This window comes from Antennarius striatus, chromosome 20, assembly GCF_040054535.1.
Source record: "Antennarius striatus isolate MH-2024 chromosome 20, ASM4005453v1, whole genome shotgun sequence".
In the NCBI taxonomy this organism is placed as follows: domain Eukaryota; kingdom Metazoa; phylum Chordata; class Actinopteri; order Lophiiformes; family Antennariidae; genus Antennarius; species Antennarius striatus.
In genome coordinates, this window is record NC_090795.1 from 4,483,009 (window position 1) to 4,500,397 (window position 17,389).

Here is a 17,389-nt window from a genome sequence, read left to right on the forward strand (position 1 = left end):
TACTGCTATTTTTGTGTACACTTTTTTTTACTTCTCCTGTTAAATCTACAAACTGTGAACCTGATCAGTGTTATAATACTGTGGGGAAGTGACACACATTCTTTATGAAGCCGCTGATGTACTGTGACCTGTCTGTTTCCCTGCCTTGTGCCAAGAGCATGCAGGGACAGGACTCTTCACACCTGAGACACTGAAAAACACACAATATGGACATACATTAAACCCTTCCAGGACTGGATTTCTCCTTCAGACTGTTCTTATAAACAGTAATATTGCTGTCAAATCATGTTGTTTGGGTGCTCAAAAGAGAACAAATATTAACCAAGCACTAAAGCAATATAAAAAGTTGACTATCTTCTATAAATATGTGCCAGCTTTCTTTCAAAATGATTATAACAGGTAAATGTGCCATTCATCAGTAGTTGTTGTGATGTGAAGTGCAGGTCAGTCAGTCAGTCGTTTTCATATTACCACCGCTACATCCGCCGTATCGGGTCCCAGGGGGCTTGAGCCTATCCCAGTGGCATAGGGCGTGAGGCGGGGGACACTCCGGGCACGACGCCAGTGCACCGCGGGTGAAGTGCAGGTATTACATGTAATTCAAAATTATTTAAAGCCAACTCAAATCGTACATTAAGTCACCACTTTGTTAAATGTTAGAGAGCTGATTTATCTTATAAGAGAGCTGAAAAACATCAAACAAAACTGTAGCCTTCTCAAGAACTTTAAAATTACAGTTTACAGAAAAAGGCTGTTGATCGTTAAATCTCAGACATCCACACGCGGTTGATGAAATCTTTTACTGACAAAACAGAAAAACCCAACCATATCATAAAATACTTTAAAAAGAACAGAAAAAGTGAGATTACAAAACACATAGTAAAATTTCTTTACACTTAATACTTGTTTTAGATTATATTAATGTTTAAAATATCACATATTTAACCTTGACATGTTTGCACTAATGCATGAAATGTTGGTTTAAATAACTGTTCCGACTGTCACCTTACTTTATCAGGCAAATATCCCAGGAGGACTAATGTGCAATGATAGATGATGATTTGTCTCCCCCTTAGGGTTATTAACCAAACTGTTCCTGTCTCTGCTGGTCAATGGAGCCTCAATAGTTGAGCAAGAATTTCACCAAAACTCTTTCATGAATGCTGATGTCTAATAGTGTAATTATTAATAATGATTCACTCAGGAAAAAGGCATTAAGTTTGGATTATTGCATCTGTAAAACTATTTCATCTACCTTCTCTGGATATACTCTTAAGGAAAAGCACACCAGTGGTCAATATTTGACGTGATTTCTTTTCAACGCTCATTAATATGCTCAGCCATTATCCTTCTCTACTCAGCTACGGCTAAAATGCTCCCCAGTGAATGGTCGGCGGGTCAGTGAAGGCTGAGGGCTATCAAAGCAGTGTATTAAAAGGAGCTCTTTGAAGCTTGTAAACCACGATGCCCAGCAGGTCCTCAGCAGATAGACACCTCTGATTGGTCAGGTGTATATGTGTGTGTGTGTGCTTTGCAAGATCGATCTGCGGCGCTGACATTCTGGAGCATCAAAGCTTTCAACACACTAATCTGACTCCTCCTATGAGGGCAAGGGTTGTTTTTATTATTCTCCTTTTATTCTATGAAATGAGCCTCCTGCATGCTTATGATATGAGAGCGGACACGCTGCTGTTTTAAAGGGTTAAAACAGACTTAAATCATATTGAAATCGAGCTCAGATGCTAGATTATCAGCCAATAAATAATGCAAAACTATAGAGTGAGCAGCAGAGGATCAGAACCATCCACTGGGCATAACAGTGGCAGCATTGGAGTGACAACACCGAGATTCACACACCACTCCTCCTCAAAGTCAGTTTCCCCCCACAGTCTCTGGAGACCTGCGACATACACACACACACACACACACACTCATGAAAGGTGTGAAAATCTGATTTCCCAAAAAGGATCGGTAATTCTCTGTGAGGGTGGAAGCCACAATCAATAAATCATTGCTAAGTAGATTGTAAAGAAAAAAAAAAATTCCCTCTTGGTATCAGTGCATTAGGATCCTCCTGAGGATGAATGAGGAGGGATGTGGGTGTGAGACAATTTCAATAAAGAAAAGGCAAATCATACCGTTCGCATTCATCTGGACTTTGGCAAGTAGGCTGACAGCAGGGTGAAGAAAGACCAGGTGAGTTAGTCAAATGATATCTGAGGGATTCATGCTGCCACCATGTCGAGGAACGTCTGGAGATACACAGAACCAAAAAGCTAATTGACTGTCTTGAACATGTATGAACATTATGGAAAATAATGTTTCTAATCCTTTGTGACAGACACATATTATCCAGTGAAAAAACAAGGTGCACTGATTCAAATATATTTTACTGTATCGCTTTGAGGGATTTTTGTGCCCTGTTTTAAAGAAAAATACCTGAATTCTTACACAATATTTTTTTGACATTCCCACTTTGCAGAATCAGATTTTGTAGAAACTTATTATTACGGTAAGTCATAGATGACGTTGCATGAATAAAATGTGCTCAATGTTGACCAGATACATGCACATGCATTATCCATACCTGTAATTAATTTTTTTTAAATAATACAGCATTTTGAAAGGTGTTGTTCTCATAATAAATACATTTGTAATCAATATTTACAATATTGCAAATTGTACTGATGTATTGTCATATTGTTAATGTCTATTCAATGCTGGGTAGAGAAGTATACTGTCAACAGCAAAACAGGTTTGAAAATCAACAGCAGTTACTAGTTATTAACAAAAGTATGATTTTCCATAATGGTGGGTATGAATCTATTTTCATTTCCCCTGGCAAACACATCAAATCATTTTAAATGGCTGACTCTCAGATACATGCCGGGGGTAGTTCCTTGTTTCTGCCCCTCTCTGACCCTGGTGTGACCCAGGAGTTATTACCCTCCTCCAAATATATATTTATCTCCCAAAATGGGTTTAGAATATATATCAGGATTTATTTGTTTTTATTTGTGGATCATCATGAGTAGTCTGATGAATTTTCTTTGTTTTTTCTTTCTTTAATTAATGCTTTTGATGGGCTTTTATTATTTTTGCTTGACCCCAGGGTTACACTGATTGAAGGGAAGAAGTAACCCAGAACCTATTTATACCCTGATTCACCTCAGAATGAAAGAAACTCTTCCTGAACCCATCTTTTCACAACTCTGTCATTAAAATCCATTGCCAGCCAGCCAAGATTATTTAACGACAAACAAATGTGGATTATAGCCTCCTCAAAAAGAGTTAATATCAATGAGCACATTTAAAGGGAACAAAACGAAGAATTTGGTTAAAATATGTATATCCTTTGGTAAAATATTAATACACTGGCGACAATGACGCTAATATTCAGGTTTAATTTGTTCTTTTTCATTAAGTTAGGGTCGACTCACCTCTTTTCGCGGTTGTTGCGGCTCTCTTCCGCAAAGACTCCGTTTCCTATAATGCATTGCGGTTTGTCTAAGTCATGTGATTTAAACTATGACAGGAGGACCAGGCTTCGACAACAAACATCGCCTCGGTCTATTATAGATGTTGTTAAGATGATGCAAACGTAATTACAGTGTCACGGACGTTTAATATGTGTTATTAATATTTAGAAGTGTTATTCTGTCAGATATAGCGAAGAGAAATGGCGGAAGTGGAAGAGCAGGTAAGCATTGGATGCTAACGCTGGCTGGCTAGCTAGATGAATGTTGATGTTTTATACGTAGAAGCAGTTATCTAATAGTTTGTGTCGTGTGGACAACGTTCATTTGTGATGTGATAGCTGTGAATGACTTGTTTTTGTTAATAAATATTTTTATTTTTTAAAATGTATATTATTTTGATATTGTCTCCACACCTCTTGCAGTTAAATTATCTTATTGTCCCATTTGAACGTCCTGCAGAATGTCTTGGCCTTTTAATACAATAAAATTATTTGTGACTGATTGTTCAAATCCACTCAAAATGTCTCGTCATTCAGGGTAGAAGACGAAGTGAGGAATTCACAGACGATTCAGAGGTAAGAAACACAGAATCACTACTTTGTGCTATTTCCTTTCTCCTGGAAAAGGACAAAGACATTAAGTATATCTTGAAATCGTCAGGGAAAATAATTCAACAAACGTCAACAGCAATGCATTGCTGATGACGTGAGTGCATGCTTCTGCCCTTCCATTATGTTTTTTCCACACACTTGCTGTCAACTGGAAGAATCGTAATCCACAGTCAACCTTCATCAACTTCTCTTGATCCCAGAAGGATCTTTGTCAGATTTGAGAAGTGTCAAACACTCATGAATTACAGATAGCTTTCCCGATCCATCAATATTATTACAGAGTTTGGACGTGTTACAGTACTGTTGTGCTTCTGAGAATCACAAGTAGGCTAAATAAAATATGGGTTTACGCATCGGCCTGGCAGGAAGGAAGGAGTTTATAAGAAGCAAAGGTGAGAATCAAATTTCACATAGAGGCTGCAGCAAACTCGCGCACTTCAGAGAAGAAAATAGCGGAGAGTGAGCGACAGGAAACAGGGAAAACTCCAGGCTTGTAAATAGAAAGAGGTCCACATCACATTTTTCTGTCTGTGCACACTGAGCTCGGTACTGTAGAACAGAAGTAAACAAGGACTCGGGACTATGAGATGGTGTTGTCCCCAAGTGCCTTCAAATATTTGATTTTTTTACTAGAAGTGTAATCTAGCTTGCTTTCTGTCTGTTTCTGCTGTTATCTGGTTGGGGTATGCCTCACTGGATCAAGCATTGATGGTATGTGTGTTCCACCCTCTGCTACACAAAAAAGATAGCAATTATTCCTGAAACTCGGAGGCATCCTTTTCACTGCTTTTGTAATTTGACTGGGAATAAGTTCTACTTTAAGGCAATGGATCAAATCCTCAGAAACAAATTATTCATGATATTTATATCATATACAGTTTGTTGCATCTCTTTTTACTAACTTTGACAATATAAATAAAAAATTCTGATTTACTTGACAAACCTTTCTTGTAGAATCGTCATCGGATCATCTCACTTGAATAATAATTTACAAATTACAAAAGGATCAAATGAAGGTGGTCGTATCTGGTTAGGGCGCCTCCTTCTGGAAGGAGACCCTGGGAACCACCCATAGCTCAATGAGGGGATTACGTATCTCACCTTGCCTGGGAATAGTTCTGAAACCCTGAAGAACAGCTGGAAAATGCTAGAGAGAGGTCTGGAAGACTCTGCTTAGCTTTCCGCCTCCGCAACCCATCTTATGTGAGCGGAAGAAAATATGTCAAATACATAAGGTTTAATATTGTCAGGTCTGATGTAACTGCAATGCTACCAAAGAGGCACATATAAATTTAAAACCAGAAGCTCTTGAAGTGTTGCTGACTGTCTTACAAGTTTGTGAGCTGGCTTGTGATTGAAGGCTGTGCAGAAAAATCCATGAACTGGTCATAGAATTGGTTTCCCAACGGCATTCCTTTAGCAACAGGTTTATTTCTTTGGAGATTGGGCAACCCGATTCCTAATATCTATTATACTTTAAGGTGTGACTATGATGATAAACCTCTCAACCACGGTGTGTGTGTTGAGGTCACATCAGTGACTGGCCACCGCTGTGGTTTATAATCATTCCGTTTAACTAACACAGCGCAACATGCATTTATCTGTTTTGGCTGTAATCTGTTCAGGACTTTGTGCTAAGACAGAAAGATGTGGTAGTGGCGCAGACCAGATGATGGATCATTTTCATAATGCTGAAGAAAGCATATCTTCCTTTCTTTTGTCTTGGAAGCAGAATGTCGCCAACATCATAGAAGGTTTGGTTCATAATTTTTTAATCTTAACTGCCAACACGGAGGAAAAGACTGTGACGCAGGTCAGTAGTTGATAAAACTGAAAGCAACTTATAAAAGATGGCAAAAGTATAAAACTGGATAGTTTTTCTCTGGAGATGAAGTTTTCCTTTGTTGTTTGATACACCTTTGAAACCCGTGACAAATGCCCTCGCATCAGAAATCTCACAACCAGAATACACAGGAAATAGCCTAGATATGGTGCTGTTGAGTGGGAAAGGATTGTTTTGAAAATAACATTTTTTCCACGCTGTTGTCCCCCTCCTCCAAACCAATAGCACATAATGGGAGACAATGTTTTGAGTTGATGCACCCTCTGGGTAGCCACAGACTGTAGCATTGGTTATAAACTGAATTAAGGGTAATATTCAAGCTGTGACTGGCCACAAATGTTGGCTCACAATAGAAAGTGTGAAACAATAGAATACCTTAAGTTTGCTTTATGAAGTGACTAAATTCATGTTTGTCACTGGGGAGGAATGGTCCCGTGAAAAAATAACTTTATGGCACATTTCATCCAAGGTAATGGAAATTGGATTTTGTGCATAACATCTTCTGATACACACAAGCAAGACATGAATTTGTTTGAAGATGAGTGGCCATTAGTGGGGTCCTGTGGGGTTGGGGGGTGAGTCCTTGGAGTCCTTGGTGGATTTTCATGATCTGAAAGCAGAATGCTTCAGTGATTTATTGTTGCAGTATATTATTGTCAGAATGCTAATGAGGTGTAGAAAAAATTCTTTATTTTCCTTTAAAACAATTAAATATGGGCCAATTGGCTGCATATTTAGGAAATGTTCTCTTTAAAATGAAAATGAAATATAGTTTAAAAAAACAACAACGCTGCATTTGCATTAATTATTTGTACACTTTTGAAGAGGTTTGTCTCATATTTAGATGATGTTAAACGAAAAGTTGAGTCACATTCAAGATGCGCCTCGTGTGAAAGCAGCTTCAGTCAGTTGAATTGTGTGAAACAGACATCAGAATCTAAACCACAACTTCTGCATCCTCAACAAACAACACATGAAAACATGCAGTCATAGTGGGTTGAAGCTCCACAAGGTGACTTTAAGTTCGTTTCTCAGTTTAATATCAGATTTTCAGGTGACTTGTCTTTGACATTTTTGTACAGTTCAATTTAGTGCTTCAAGGGTGTTGTCAGCATCTTTCAAAGAACATTGGGAGCAGTAGCATCTGTGAGAGGCCACCATGCTGTTTTAATGATATAGTGAGAAGAGCGTGTCATCCGAGTCTGCTTCCTCCACCAGGAGGAGGACAGCGAAGAGGAGCCCAAGCTCAAGTATGAGAGGCTCTCCAATGGGGTGACAGAAATCCTCCAGAAGGATGCAGCCAGCTGCATGACCGTCCACGACAAGGTAAGGGTTGTAATCTACCGCCCACCAGGGCGACTCAGTCCCGGGGTCCCCCTCCTCATGTTGTTTATGCACACATTTGAGAGACGTCCTCTTCAAAGTTGGTTTTCATCCCCTCTGTTCAATCTATAAAGGCAGCCCATTCTTTTCTCACCTTCTCCCACTTCTCCTCTCAGGGAGCCACATCAAAAGACACCAGCCACTATTGTCTCCTCCTGTTTTTATTCCCTCGCTTGCATATTTTTCTCTCCTCTCCTCTGTCCGTCCACCGCTGATATTTTTAAGAGGGCCACTCTAGGCCAGATGGTTAATCGATGTGGCACCGGCAGCACACTTGCACGCCTGAGCAGAGCAAAAGTCACGACCAGTCATGTCTCCACTCCTGATATTTTATTAACCACTATTGATTTTCATTTATTTATTTTTACTGTAAGGATTTCATCCCTTCCTTTATTTTATTTTTAACCTTAAAATAACAACCGTGACATGGTGAGAGATGCTGTCGAACTTCCAAATTTCATCTGAATGTCTTTTTCCTCTTACATTCTGACATCTACCTGTTTGGTCACACCAGGCCCTCCCTTCCCCCCCTTCAACCACACACAACCTTTAAGCCACCGGCGGCACACACTGACTTATGTTGCCTCATATTTTAAGTGTCTGAATCCGAATTTCATTTGAACAATTCCATTCTGATAAATCCCTTTAAAAGTCGCTCTGCCTCACAAGGTTGAACCCTTTATTTATTTATTTTTGGTTATTTTATTTGGGGAGATTGCAGGGGCTCTGTCTGACATGCTCAGCTGTGCCTGTAAATATAAGCATTTCATTATAGACTGCACTGAAGCATGATGGGCTCGCCACACATCCACATGCTGGTCTAGAAGAGAGGGGGATTAGGAGGAGGGCATGGAGCAGCGAATGTGGGTGGGGGGAGCACATACATAATCTAATGCCAAAAGCTCCCAGTTTCTATAATTTTTTTGTCCCAGTGGACTCACGTACTCTCTCACACTCACTCACACACACACACACACACACACACACACACACACACACACACACACACACACACACACACACACACACACACACACCTACACACACCACATTTGTTGAAGCACAAAACAGAAACCGGTTGCTGCTCAGGAGAAATAATGGCTCCTCTGGCCAGGGAGGTGATTGGGTTGCATAGGGAGCATGGGAAGAAGTCAGATGTACAGTGCATTTATTATGCTTAAGCATTTTAATTTGAGGTGAAAAAATGCCATTTCACACTGTATGCTTTAATAAATAGGACTTTTCCTCCCTCTGCAATTTCACAGTTTTGCCTCCAAGCCCACCCAATCCCCATTTCGCCCATGTCGCTCCAGCTCTGCAAAGAATTTTTTTTTTATCCTCTTCCACAGCCGTCATCAACACAAGATTTGACTCGGAAATGTTTTACTTTCTTTCAGGTGTTCGTTCTTTAATTTGCATTATATTACATCTCTTTTCAGTTTCTTGCCCTTGGTACCCATTTTGGAAAGGTCTTCTTGTTGGACATCCAGGGAAATGTAACTCAGAAGTTTGAAATTGTGAGTAAATTAAAATCTCTTTTAACCATGGTTTTAGGACAAGGTTTACTGTTTATGATCTTGTGATGCTGCTTTCATCAGGTCAAAGTCTGTCAGGTATTAAGTGAACACCTAAAAGAAAATTACTGTGCTGACATTATCCTCTCTAATTTGAGTTGTATGATAAACATCAGATGTTAGCATGCTAAGTCAGTGCTTCCTGTTACCTCATAGCCTAATATTTGGTGCACACACATTAGAATGTTAGTTATGTTGTCATTTTTTTTGCAATAAATTAAATGAGCAAACATCCTTACATTGGGGAAAAGCAAAAGTTTTTAAAAATTATTAATTTGACGTTAATCCTTGGAAGTTCTTCAGCATATATGATGCAAGGAAAGCCAGATAACGCCAGTCTGCTGGAGAGACTGTAAATACACGATAAACCAAAAACCTTTTCTCCTTTAGTCTACACAGGCGGCCCTTTTGGGATGTTTTTTAAGTTGCATTTGTTATAATGTATGCCATTTAGTTGATCCTTTTATCTAAAAAGCCTTTAAGTGTCATGAAAGCGTTGGCAGTGAATTGACACCCCTCACCTATACTCAGTTTTAATGCCACGCCCTATGCATTGACAAATACAGGGCTATGCTTCCATTACATACTCAGATTGGTAGCATTTTGCTTTTTCTGGCACTTCACTTAATGGGTTAAAATGTCACCCGGCAATATTTGACTGGACAAAAAAGATATTTGCCTGCCTCTATAAAAGCTGCCTTGATACTGTCTCTGCAGAGTTCGGTGAAGATTAATCAGATCAGTCTGGATGAAAGTGGAGAGCATGTGGGTATCTGCTCCGAGGATGGGAAGGTGAGATGTGTCTGCTCATTGGTACCGATCCCTCGGCCTACGCAGCCAATCTGTGTTTTTTATCTTTTGTTATTCTTCCCGGCATTCATAGAAAAGTCTTATCAGTTTTCAGCTTTATGCTAATGATGTAGAACGTTTTATTATCACTACATCTAGACATAAATATGTGTTCATATGGATTCATAAAAACCATTTACCAGTTTCAAAGAGGGGGAAAAAGCTTAAACTCAGTTGTAGCTGTCAGTCAGCAATCAGCCATCGATGGATACCTTCTCCATGTTCTCCACCTTGCTGTTATCTTGTCTCTCCTCATCATTACCACCATCCTTCATGGGTTTCACAGTCAAGATATGCTCTCTGATATCAACCCTCCCCCCCTCTCCCAGCACTACAACGGCAAAAATGAGATCTTGTCGCTCAGAAAGTGGAGCAGACAATTAAAATCAACAGCAATTGTTTGCCCTCTACCAATTCAGTTGGCTGTTAATCCCTCCCAAATCTAACTTAATCTGCAATTGTTGGTGCAGCTCCAAAAAGAGATTGCATCAGAGTTTTATGTTATTCGCCTACTTTTAAAGCAATGGCCTCTTTTGGGCCTCAGGTGAAGAGAAACTGGGTGTCATGGATCCTAAAGGTGCTTTAGGGTTATTTGTAACCAACTGAGGATGTGGTGGAGTCCAAGATGATGACTCCTGTTTTTAAACCCTGCGGGGTTCGAAGAATCAACTTGTCCACTAATTGGTGACCCAGTGGAGAAGTAGGAAGCCAATCAAAGGCTTTTCTCTCCTCAATTCCCCTCGCTGGCCTCAGATTGTTGCAGAGGCAGCAATTAAAGGAGAGATTTGAGTTATTCACCTTCTGTCTGCCTTTTCTGCTGTCTCATCTCTGTTCCAGGTGCAAGTGGTTGGTCTCTATACAAGAGAGGGCTTCCATGCCAACTTCGATTGTCCGATAAAAGTAAGTTGTGTGAAGACAAATCTAGATCTGGCTTTACAAGATTGTTAAATCTGTGTAGTTTAACCCATATGTCTTGTATTGTTTTGCAGGTGGTGGCATTACATCCTCAATTCACCAAAACAAACTACAAACAGTTTGTCACTGGAGGCAACAAGGTATATTTGAGTCATACCTTCTTTTTTCTATATATTTTTGCCTTTGAAGTCATTATGTACAGTGTAAGATATTTCCTACTGCAACAATTCATCCTGATTGTGTCTGGTTGACACCTAATTCTCAAAACTCTCTTTTTTGTTGGCTTGGCTGAAGACGATGCACACGCCTTTGTCTGGTGTGAAAGGCTCTTACTTTCCTGTCTCTTTGTTGGAGTGCTCTCACGAGAGCTGCCCATTTTCACAAAGTGCTGTTCGCTCACCGGTGTTTGAAAAGCAATGCTTCACAAGCGTAGCAAGTAGATGTCATTATGGAGAAGGTACACAGTCTTAGGATTTCCGGGCGCTTGAGGTGATCTCTTTCTTGGAAGTTGTGTCTGGGACGTAAGTCACTACAAAAATGGAAAAGTTGGATATTGTATTTATCATTTTATGTCTTTGGAAGTAAAACTGCCTGACTATTACCACATGTCGGTTATTGCACACAGCTATAAATCACATCTAAGTAGAGTCATTGCAAAACTGGCCTTAAATAAAGTATACTGACATTTATACAACAGCCTTGAGGAAAAACAACTTTTTTTTATGAAACCCCATTGTTAGGGTTACTTTGCCATTTTCTTTCAATTGCTGCTGATTCCTCTCGGTTCCAAGTTGTGAAGGCCTCCGCAATGTGCCTGCGATGAAAATCAATAAGCCTCAACAGGAGCCACATCCTGTCAAAGGAAATTCAATTTTGTCTCCACAGTTCTTTTGTCATATCATCTCTTTGTAGAGCAAACTGTTTATTAACATAGTCCGACTAGTGGATTAAAGTGCCAATACAACCTTCTCTCCCTGCATCCTCACTAATATTATGCACCTATTGGGGTCTTTTTTAATTTAGTTTATATAATATGAATGGCAACAATGCGGGGCGTATGAATGCAAGGCTTTGTCCTTAAAGGCATTCACAGTGCAGGGCCTGAACATTAGTATATGCTTTATAGAATATATCTGTGGCAGCCACATTGCTTTGTTAAAAAAATTACACCTCACACAAAAGATGAGGTGGTAAATGCATATGGCACAAAATCATATTTTTAAAAGCTTACTTCTATATTTTGCGCTGTAACTGCAATGTGGTCATTATGATGAGAGTAAGAAGGATGATGTGCATCTGGTTGAAAACCGTAATGGTGTTCTCTCTACTCTTATGGGCAAACCAGAGCCGCTCTGTGAAACTAAAATAATTTCTTCCACCAATGAATTTGAATTTTTCTCACTAATGAAAAATTTGTCTTTATTGCCTTTGTGTGTAAATACTTTGAAGTGGGGACTAAAATCAGATTTTACCTCAGCCTTTGCTGTGTGAAGAACAAAGTTCCTTGCAGCTGGATCTATGAAGCTGTTCACCTGGCGTCTTTCCTTTTAAATGTGGCGTTCATCCACTGCCCTCTGTAGGTCAGACTGCGCAACTGCACTCTTTAGACACTTCTTTTCTCTCCCTCAAAGTTGCTTCTGTACGAAAGAAACTGGTTGAATCGCTGGAAGATGTCTGTAATCCATGAAGGCGAGGGTTCCATTACTAACATCCAGTGGAGAGCAAACCTTCTCGCTTGGTCCAACAATGTGGTAAGTGACAACAAAAACCAGTACAAAACAAGTACAAAAACCTTTGTATTTACTCTAAAATTACTAAAATTTTGGTGGTTTTAGGGAGTTAAAATTTATGATTTTGGGACAAAACAACGGATCACAAATGTGTTGCGTGACAATCTCAGTCTGAGGCCCGACATGTACCCATGCAGCCTGTGCTGGAAGGACGACACCACTCTCATTGTTGGCTGGGGAACTTCCATTAAGGTTTGAAATGTTTTTCTTTAACTTTATTTGTCATTACAGGCAATAGCCTTTACGATTTTTCAGAATTTTGTAAGTTTCCTATTTTTCCTCAGATTTGTGTTGTGAAAGAGCGAAATCCTACAGAAATGAGAGATCTGCCCAATCGCTATGTGGAAATAGGTAACAAATCAACCAAACTTGATGGACCGCAATTCATATAACAGGAACAGCCAGCTACAACAGCAAAATATAATATAAAGCAAGATTGAAAACAGAACTAAAACTAAACAGTACCGGCAAAAAAACAGTAAATTTAGTGGGAGCTGATTTTAATTTATCAGGGTGTCGGATTACCTACCTGTTTTTCAATACACAGGACTTTGTTACAGTGATAATGATAAAGGAATATTGAACAACTACCAGAAAATGTTTCAAATAGGAAGCTGGGTTAAGATTAAAAAAAGCCATATTTTGAAGATGCAATAGAGAACATTTAGATGTTACCGCTCCCAACACACAAATGCATCAAATGCACAACAACAGGATGTCTTTGTCATATCCTTGATCATCTCTTGTCTGGTTTCTGTGTTGTTTCAAAACAGTTTCTGCCTTTGAGACGGATTTTTTCATAAGTGGTTTGGCGCCACTGGCTGACCAGCTCGTCATTCTGTACTTTGTGAAGGAGAACTCTGATCAAATGGTAATAATGTCTTCTTTTAGACATTTTTAGAAAGGTTGCATGTGGTGTAAAAGCTTCTCTTCATTGGGCGTGTATTTATTTGTGTGCAGGATGAGGACTTTCGTGCGCGGCCTCGCCTCGACATCATCCAGCCTGTCCATGAGACCTGCGAGGAGATCTCTTCAGACGCTCTGACTGTGCGCAACTTCCAGGACAATGAGTGCAGAGACTACCGGCTCGGTGAGACTATAAAAGCTGCCTTGGGTGAAATGTCATTCATCCTGTTACTGCAGGTTGATTTAATTATGCATCGACGTATCAAATGTCAGCCATAATGCTCAGACATAAATGCATTTTCATTAACAGAGCATTCTGAAGGAGAGTCACTCTTCTACATCATCAGTCCCAAAGACATCGTCGTGGCCAAAGAGCGAGACCAAGATGATCATATCGATTGGCTGCTCGAAAAGAAGAAATACGAGGTTTGGATCTATTGTGCTTTATGAATAAAAGGTTACATCCTGTCGATTTTGTGCCTTTAACTATGCTTCGTGTTATTGCGACAGGAGGCACTGATGGCTGCAGAGATCAGCTTCAAAAACATCAAGAGGCATGACGTCCAGAAGATCGGAATTGCTTTCATCAACCACTTGGTGGAGAAAGGAGATTACGACACTGCTGCCAGGTATGTTTGGAAGTACTGTACAGAAGCTGTTTCTCAGTTTGCGAGTGAGATATTTTAAAGAGTATTTGCCTTTTTTATCCCAATGTATTGGTATTAAAATATTAAAATGAATATTAAAATGATGGTATTAAAATGACTGATGAATGAACAAGCATGTTTGCTGCTGGAACAGTCAAAAAGCAGAGTCTGTTTCATGTGAATCATTCCAGTGTTCTATTTTTCAGGAAGTGTCAAAAGGTTCTTGGAAAAAACATGGAACTGTGGGAAAATGAGGTGTACCGATTCAAGACTATTGGACAGTTGAAGGTAGGTCACATCTGTGGTTTATAGGCTTACTGTATTTTATTCAGAATCAGTCACGTCTAAAGATTGCTCTTCCTCTTTGTTTCAGGCCATCAGTCAGTATTTGCCCAGAGGGGACCTGCGTCTCAGACCAGCCATTTATGAAATGATCTTGCATGAATTTCTCAAAACTGATTATGAGGTACTTCAGTCTGAGACATCCTGCAGTAAAGTCCATCCACTGGCCATCAGCTAATGGTTTTTAACACTTCTTGTTCTTTCCACAAAGGGTTTTGCCACCCTCATCCGTGAATGGCCTGGAGAGCTTTATAATAACATGGCTATTGTTCAGGCTGTCAACGACCACCTGAAGAGGGACCCTAGTAACAGAACTCTGCTCACCACATTGGCTGAACTGTAAGTAAGCCTGACTCATATATACTGTGTATATACTGTGTATGTGCATGGTTTGTTGGGGTGGAATAACATGTAATTTTAAAGTTACTGCTAAGAATTTAAAAAACCCAACTCGGAACCAACTGTGTAAAGTGTCTTGTTGGTGTTTTATGCTGCCTCAGGTACACATATGATCAACGCTATGACAGAGCCTTAGAAATCTACCTGAGACTGAGGCACAAGGATGTTTATCAGCTCATCCACAAACACAACCTTTTCTCCTCCATAGAGGACAAGATTGTTCTCCTCATGGACTTTGACAAAGAGGTAAAAAGATCTCAAATTTGTCTTAAAAATCAGACTCAGCAGCAGCAGTCCTGTTGTCTGGGAGTGATCGTCCATTTGAGTAACACATTTACTAACTTTTCATCCTTAGAAAGCTGTTGACATGCTGCTCGACAACGAAGACAAGATATCAGTAAGTGTAGCTGGCTTATCACAGCATTTCTTGAAGGATCTAATGATAACCTGCTGTTTGTTTATCTGGTTTCTTTTTTCTCTGCTCATAGACGGACAGGGTGGTTGAAGAACTAGCAGACAGGCCTGAGCTCCTGCATGTGGTGAGTTGAGATATATTTGGAATGTAACCGTATTATCTCAAGACTGCATTCAATACTTATTCGGTGTGTCGTTTTCCCCCCAACAGTACCTCCATAAACTGTTCAAGAGGGACCATCATAAAGGCCAGAAATATCACGAGAGACAGATCAGCCTGTACGCCGAATACGACCGTCCGAATCTCCTGCCTTTCCTCAGAGACAGCACGCACTGCCCACTGGAAAAGGTGGGATTCCTACCTGTTGTATTACTGCATGTTAGATTCACGGCAACACGTGATGTTGTCTCTTTGTTTCTCTCAGGCTTTGGAGGTGTGTCAGCAAAGGAACTTTGTAGAGGAGACCGTCTTCCTGCTCAGTGAGTTTGTGTCTGTTTTTAAGTGTTCTTGTGATGATTACCAGGAAGCTAATCCAGCTACTGTTGCTCCCAGGCAGGATGGGGAATTGCAAACAAGCTCTGCAGATGATCATGAAGGAACTGGAGGATGTGGACAAGGCCATAGAGTTTGCGAAGGAACAGGATGATGCAGAACTCTGGGAAGACCTCATTTCTTACTCGATTGACAAACCACGTATGATGCAGCCTTCTACTGACTGTCTCATTCTAGCTGTTCTCTATTTATTTTCTCACTTTCATAATATTCCTTTTTATTATTGCCTCCCCAGCATTCATCACCGGCCTCCTTAATAACATCGGCACTCACGTGGATCCCATCCTACTCATCCATCGCATCAAAGAGGGAATGGAAATCCCAAACCTCAGAGATTCACTCGTAAAAATCCTCCAGGATTATAATCTACAGGTCAAGACCATTTCTCATTTATTAGATTTCAATTTTTTTTACTTAATATGTTTATAAAGTAGATGTACAACCTGATTGTGGTTGCACAAAACAGATTATGTTCATTTGACATTAAGCAGTAGCTCAGTCAACAAGGACTGGCCTTGGGGATCATGAACTGGTAGCTGAAGAAGCACCCACCAAGCTGCTCCTAGGGCGCTGCTACATGGCTACCCACCACTCCACTATCTTTCCAATAATTCTATATCTATAGGCCCTTTGTGTGTGCGTTTATATATTGAGTGTAAACAGAATTTCTTCACTGGGGATCAATAAAGTTAATTAAATTAAGTTTTCTGTTATCTTGATTCTAAGATTCTTCTAAGGGAGGGATGTAAGAAGATCCTGGTGGCCGACTCCCTCTCTCTTCTCCAGAAGATGCACCGAACACAGATGAGAGGAGTCCGGGTGGACGGTGGGTGTGCTGTCTTTGGAATTTAAAGCAAAACTCAATATCATTTTTAAACTGCACTCATGCAAGTGGGGGTTTTCTTTTCAGAGGAGAATATCTGTGAATCATGTCATGCTACAATATTACCATCAGGTGGGTTTACGACTCAGTTGTATTCAAATGATTTCATTTTGTATAATGATTGAAAGATATTCTTTGTTCTGTATCACATTTGTGTTTCAGACATGGCCAAGCCCTTCGGTGTGGTGGTTTTTCACTGCAGGCACATGTTTCACAAGGAATGTTTACCTTCTTCAGGAACAGTACGTAACTTTTCTTAGGACCCCTGTTGCTGTCACTCAGGCATTATTCTCTTTCAACTCATATTCATCTGTCTGTATTTCCTCTTTCAGATTCCTGCCATGCAGTTTTGTAACATCTGCAGTGCAAAAAGGCGAGGCCCAGGAAGTGGAATCCTGGAAATGAAAAAATAACACAGATTTATGCTCTCAAAATTTAATTGATTCCTTTACCACCATTCTCAAAGCTCTCCGTCAGCACACTGATCAATGAATATCACTTTCCCTCGGTCACTGAACTGTATGCTAGCAAAAATGCAAAGTATTTATATTAGATAGATGTTGACGTCTAACAAATGTAAAATGCCGCACTTGTTTGTCTTGCAACTAATGTGATTTAGTGATGAAATGTCTGCAATGTCTAAAAAATAAAATCATATAAAATTGGTTTGGTTTGTGTCTGATGGTTATGTATTTCATGTCTATAAACCAATTTGAATTCAATCCTGTCATTTGAAAACTATAAGAGCGATTTATTTAAAGAGTTTGTGGTGAAAAAAGCTGCATAAATATTTGTGCAAAG

General features: G+C 39.8%; 1 protein-coding gene across 1 annotated transcript; it reads left to right on the forward strand.

Moving 5' to 3' along the window:
• The first annotated feature begins 3,516 nt into the window (after window positions 1-3,516).
• vps41 (VPS41 subunit of HOPS complex) lies at window positions 3,517-17,254 on the forward strand. The gene is made up of 28 exons (XM_068304385.1): window positions 3,517-3,700; window positions 4,016-4,054; window positions 7,152-7,259; window positions 8,756-8,833; window positions 9,608-9,682; window positions 10,577-10,639; window positions 10,729-10,794; window positions 12,286-12,405; window positions 12,490-12,636; window positions 12,729-12,795; window positions 13,218-13,315; window positions 13,405-13,534; window positions 13,661-13,776; window positions 13,861-13,979; window positions 14,204-14,285; window positions 14,371-14,463; window positions 14,551-14,678; window positions 14,840-14,984; window positions 15,094-15,135; window positions 15,227-15,277; window positions 15,364-15,501; window positions 15,578-15,632; window positions 15,706-15,846; window positions 15,941-16,077; window positions 16,432-16,531; window positions 16,616-16,660; window positions 16,751-16,830; window positions 16,921-17,254. Exons 1-28 carry the CDS (start codon window positions 3,680-3,682, stop codon window positions 16,999-17,001), a joined length of 2,565 nt encoding a protein of 854 aa, XP_068160486.1. The 5' UTR covers window positions 3,517-3,679; the 3' UTR covers window positions 17,002-17,254.
• Window positions 17,255-17,389: the final 135 nt, after the last annotated feature.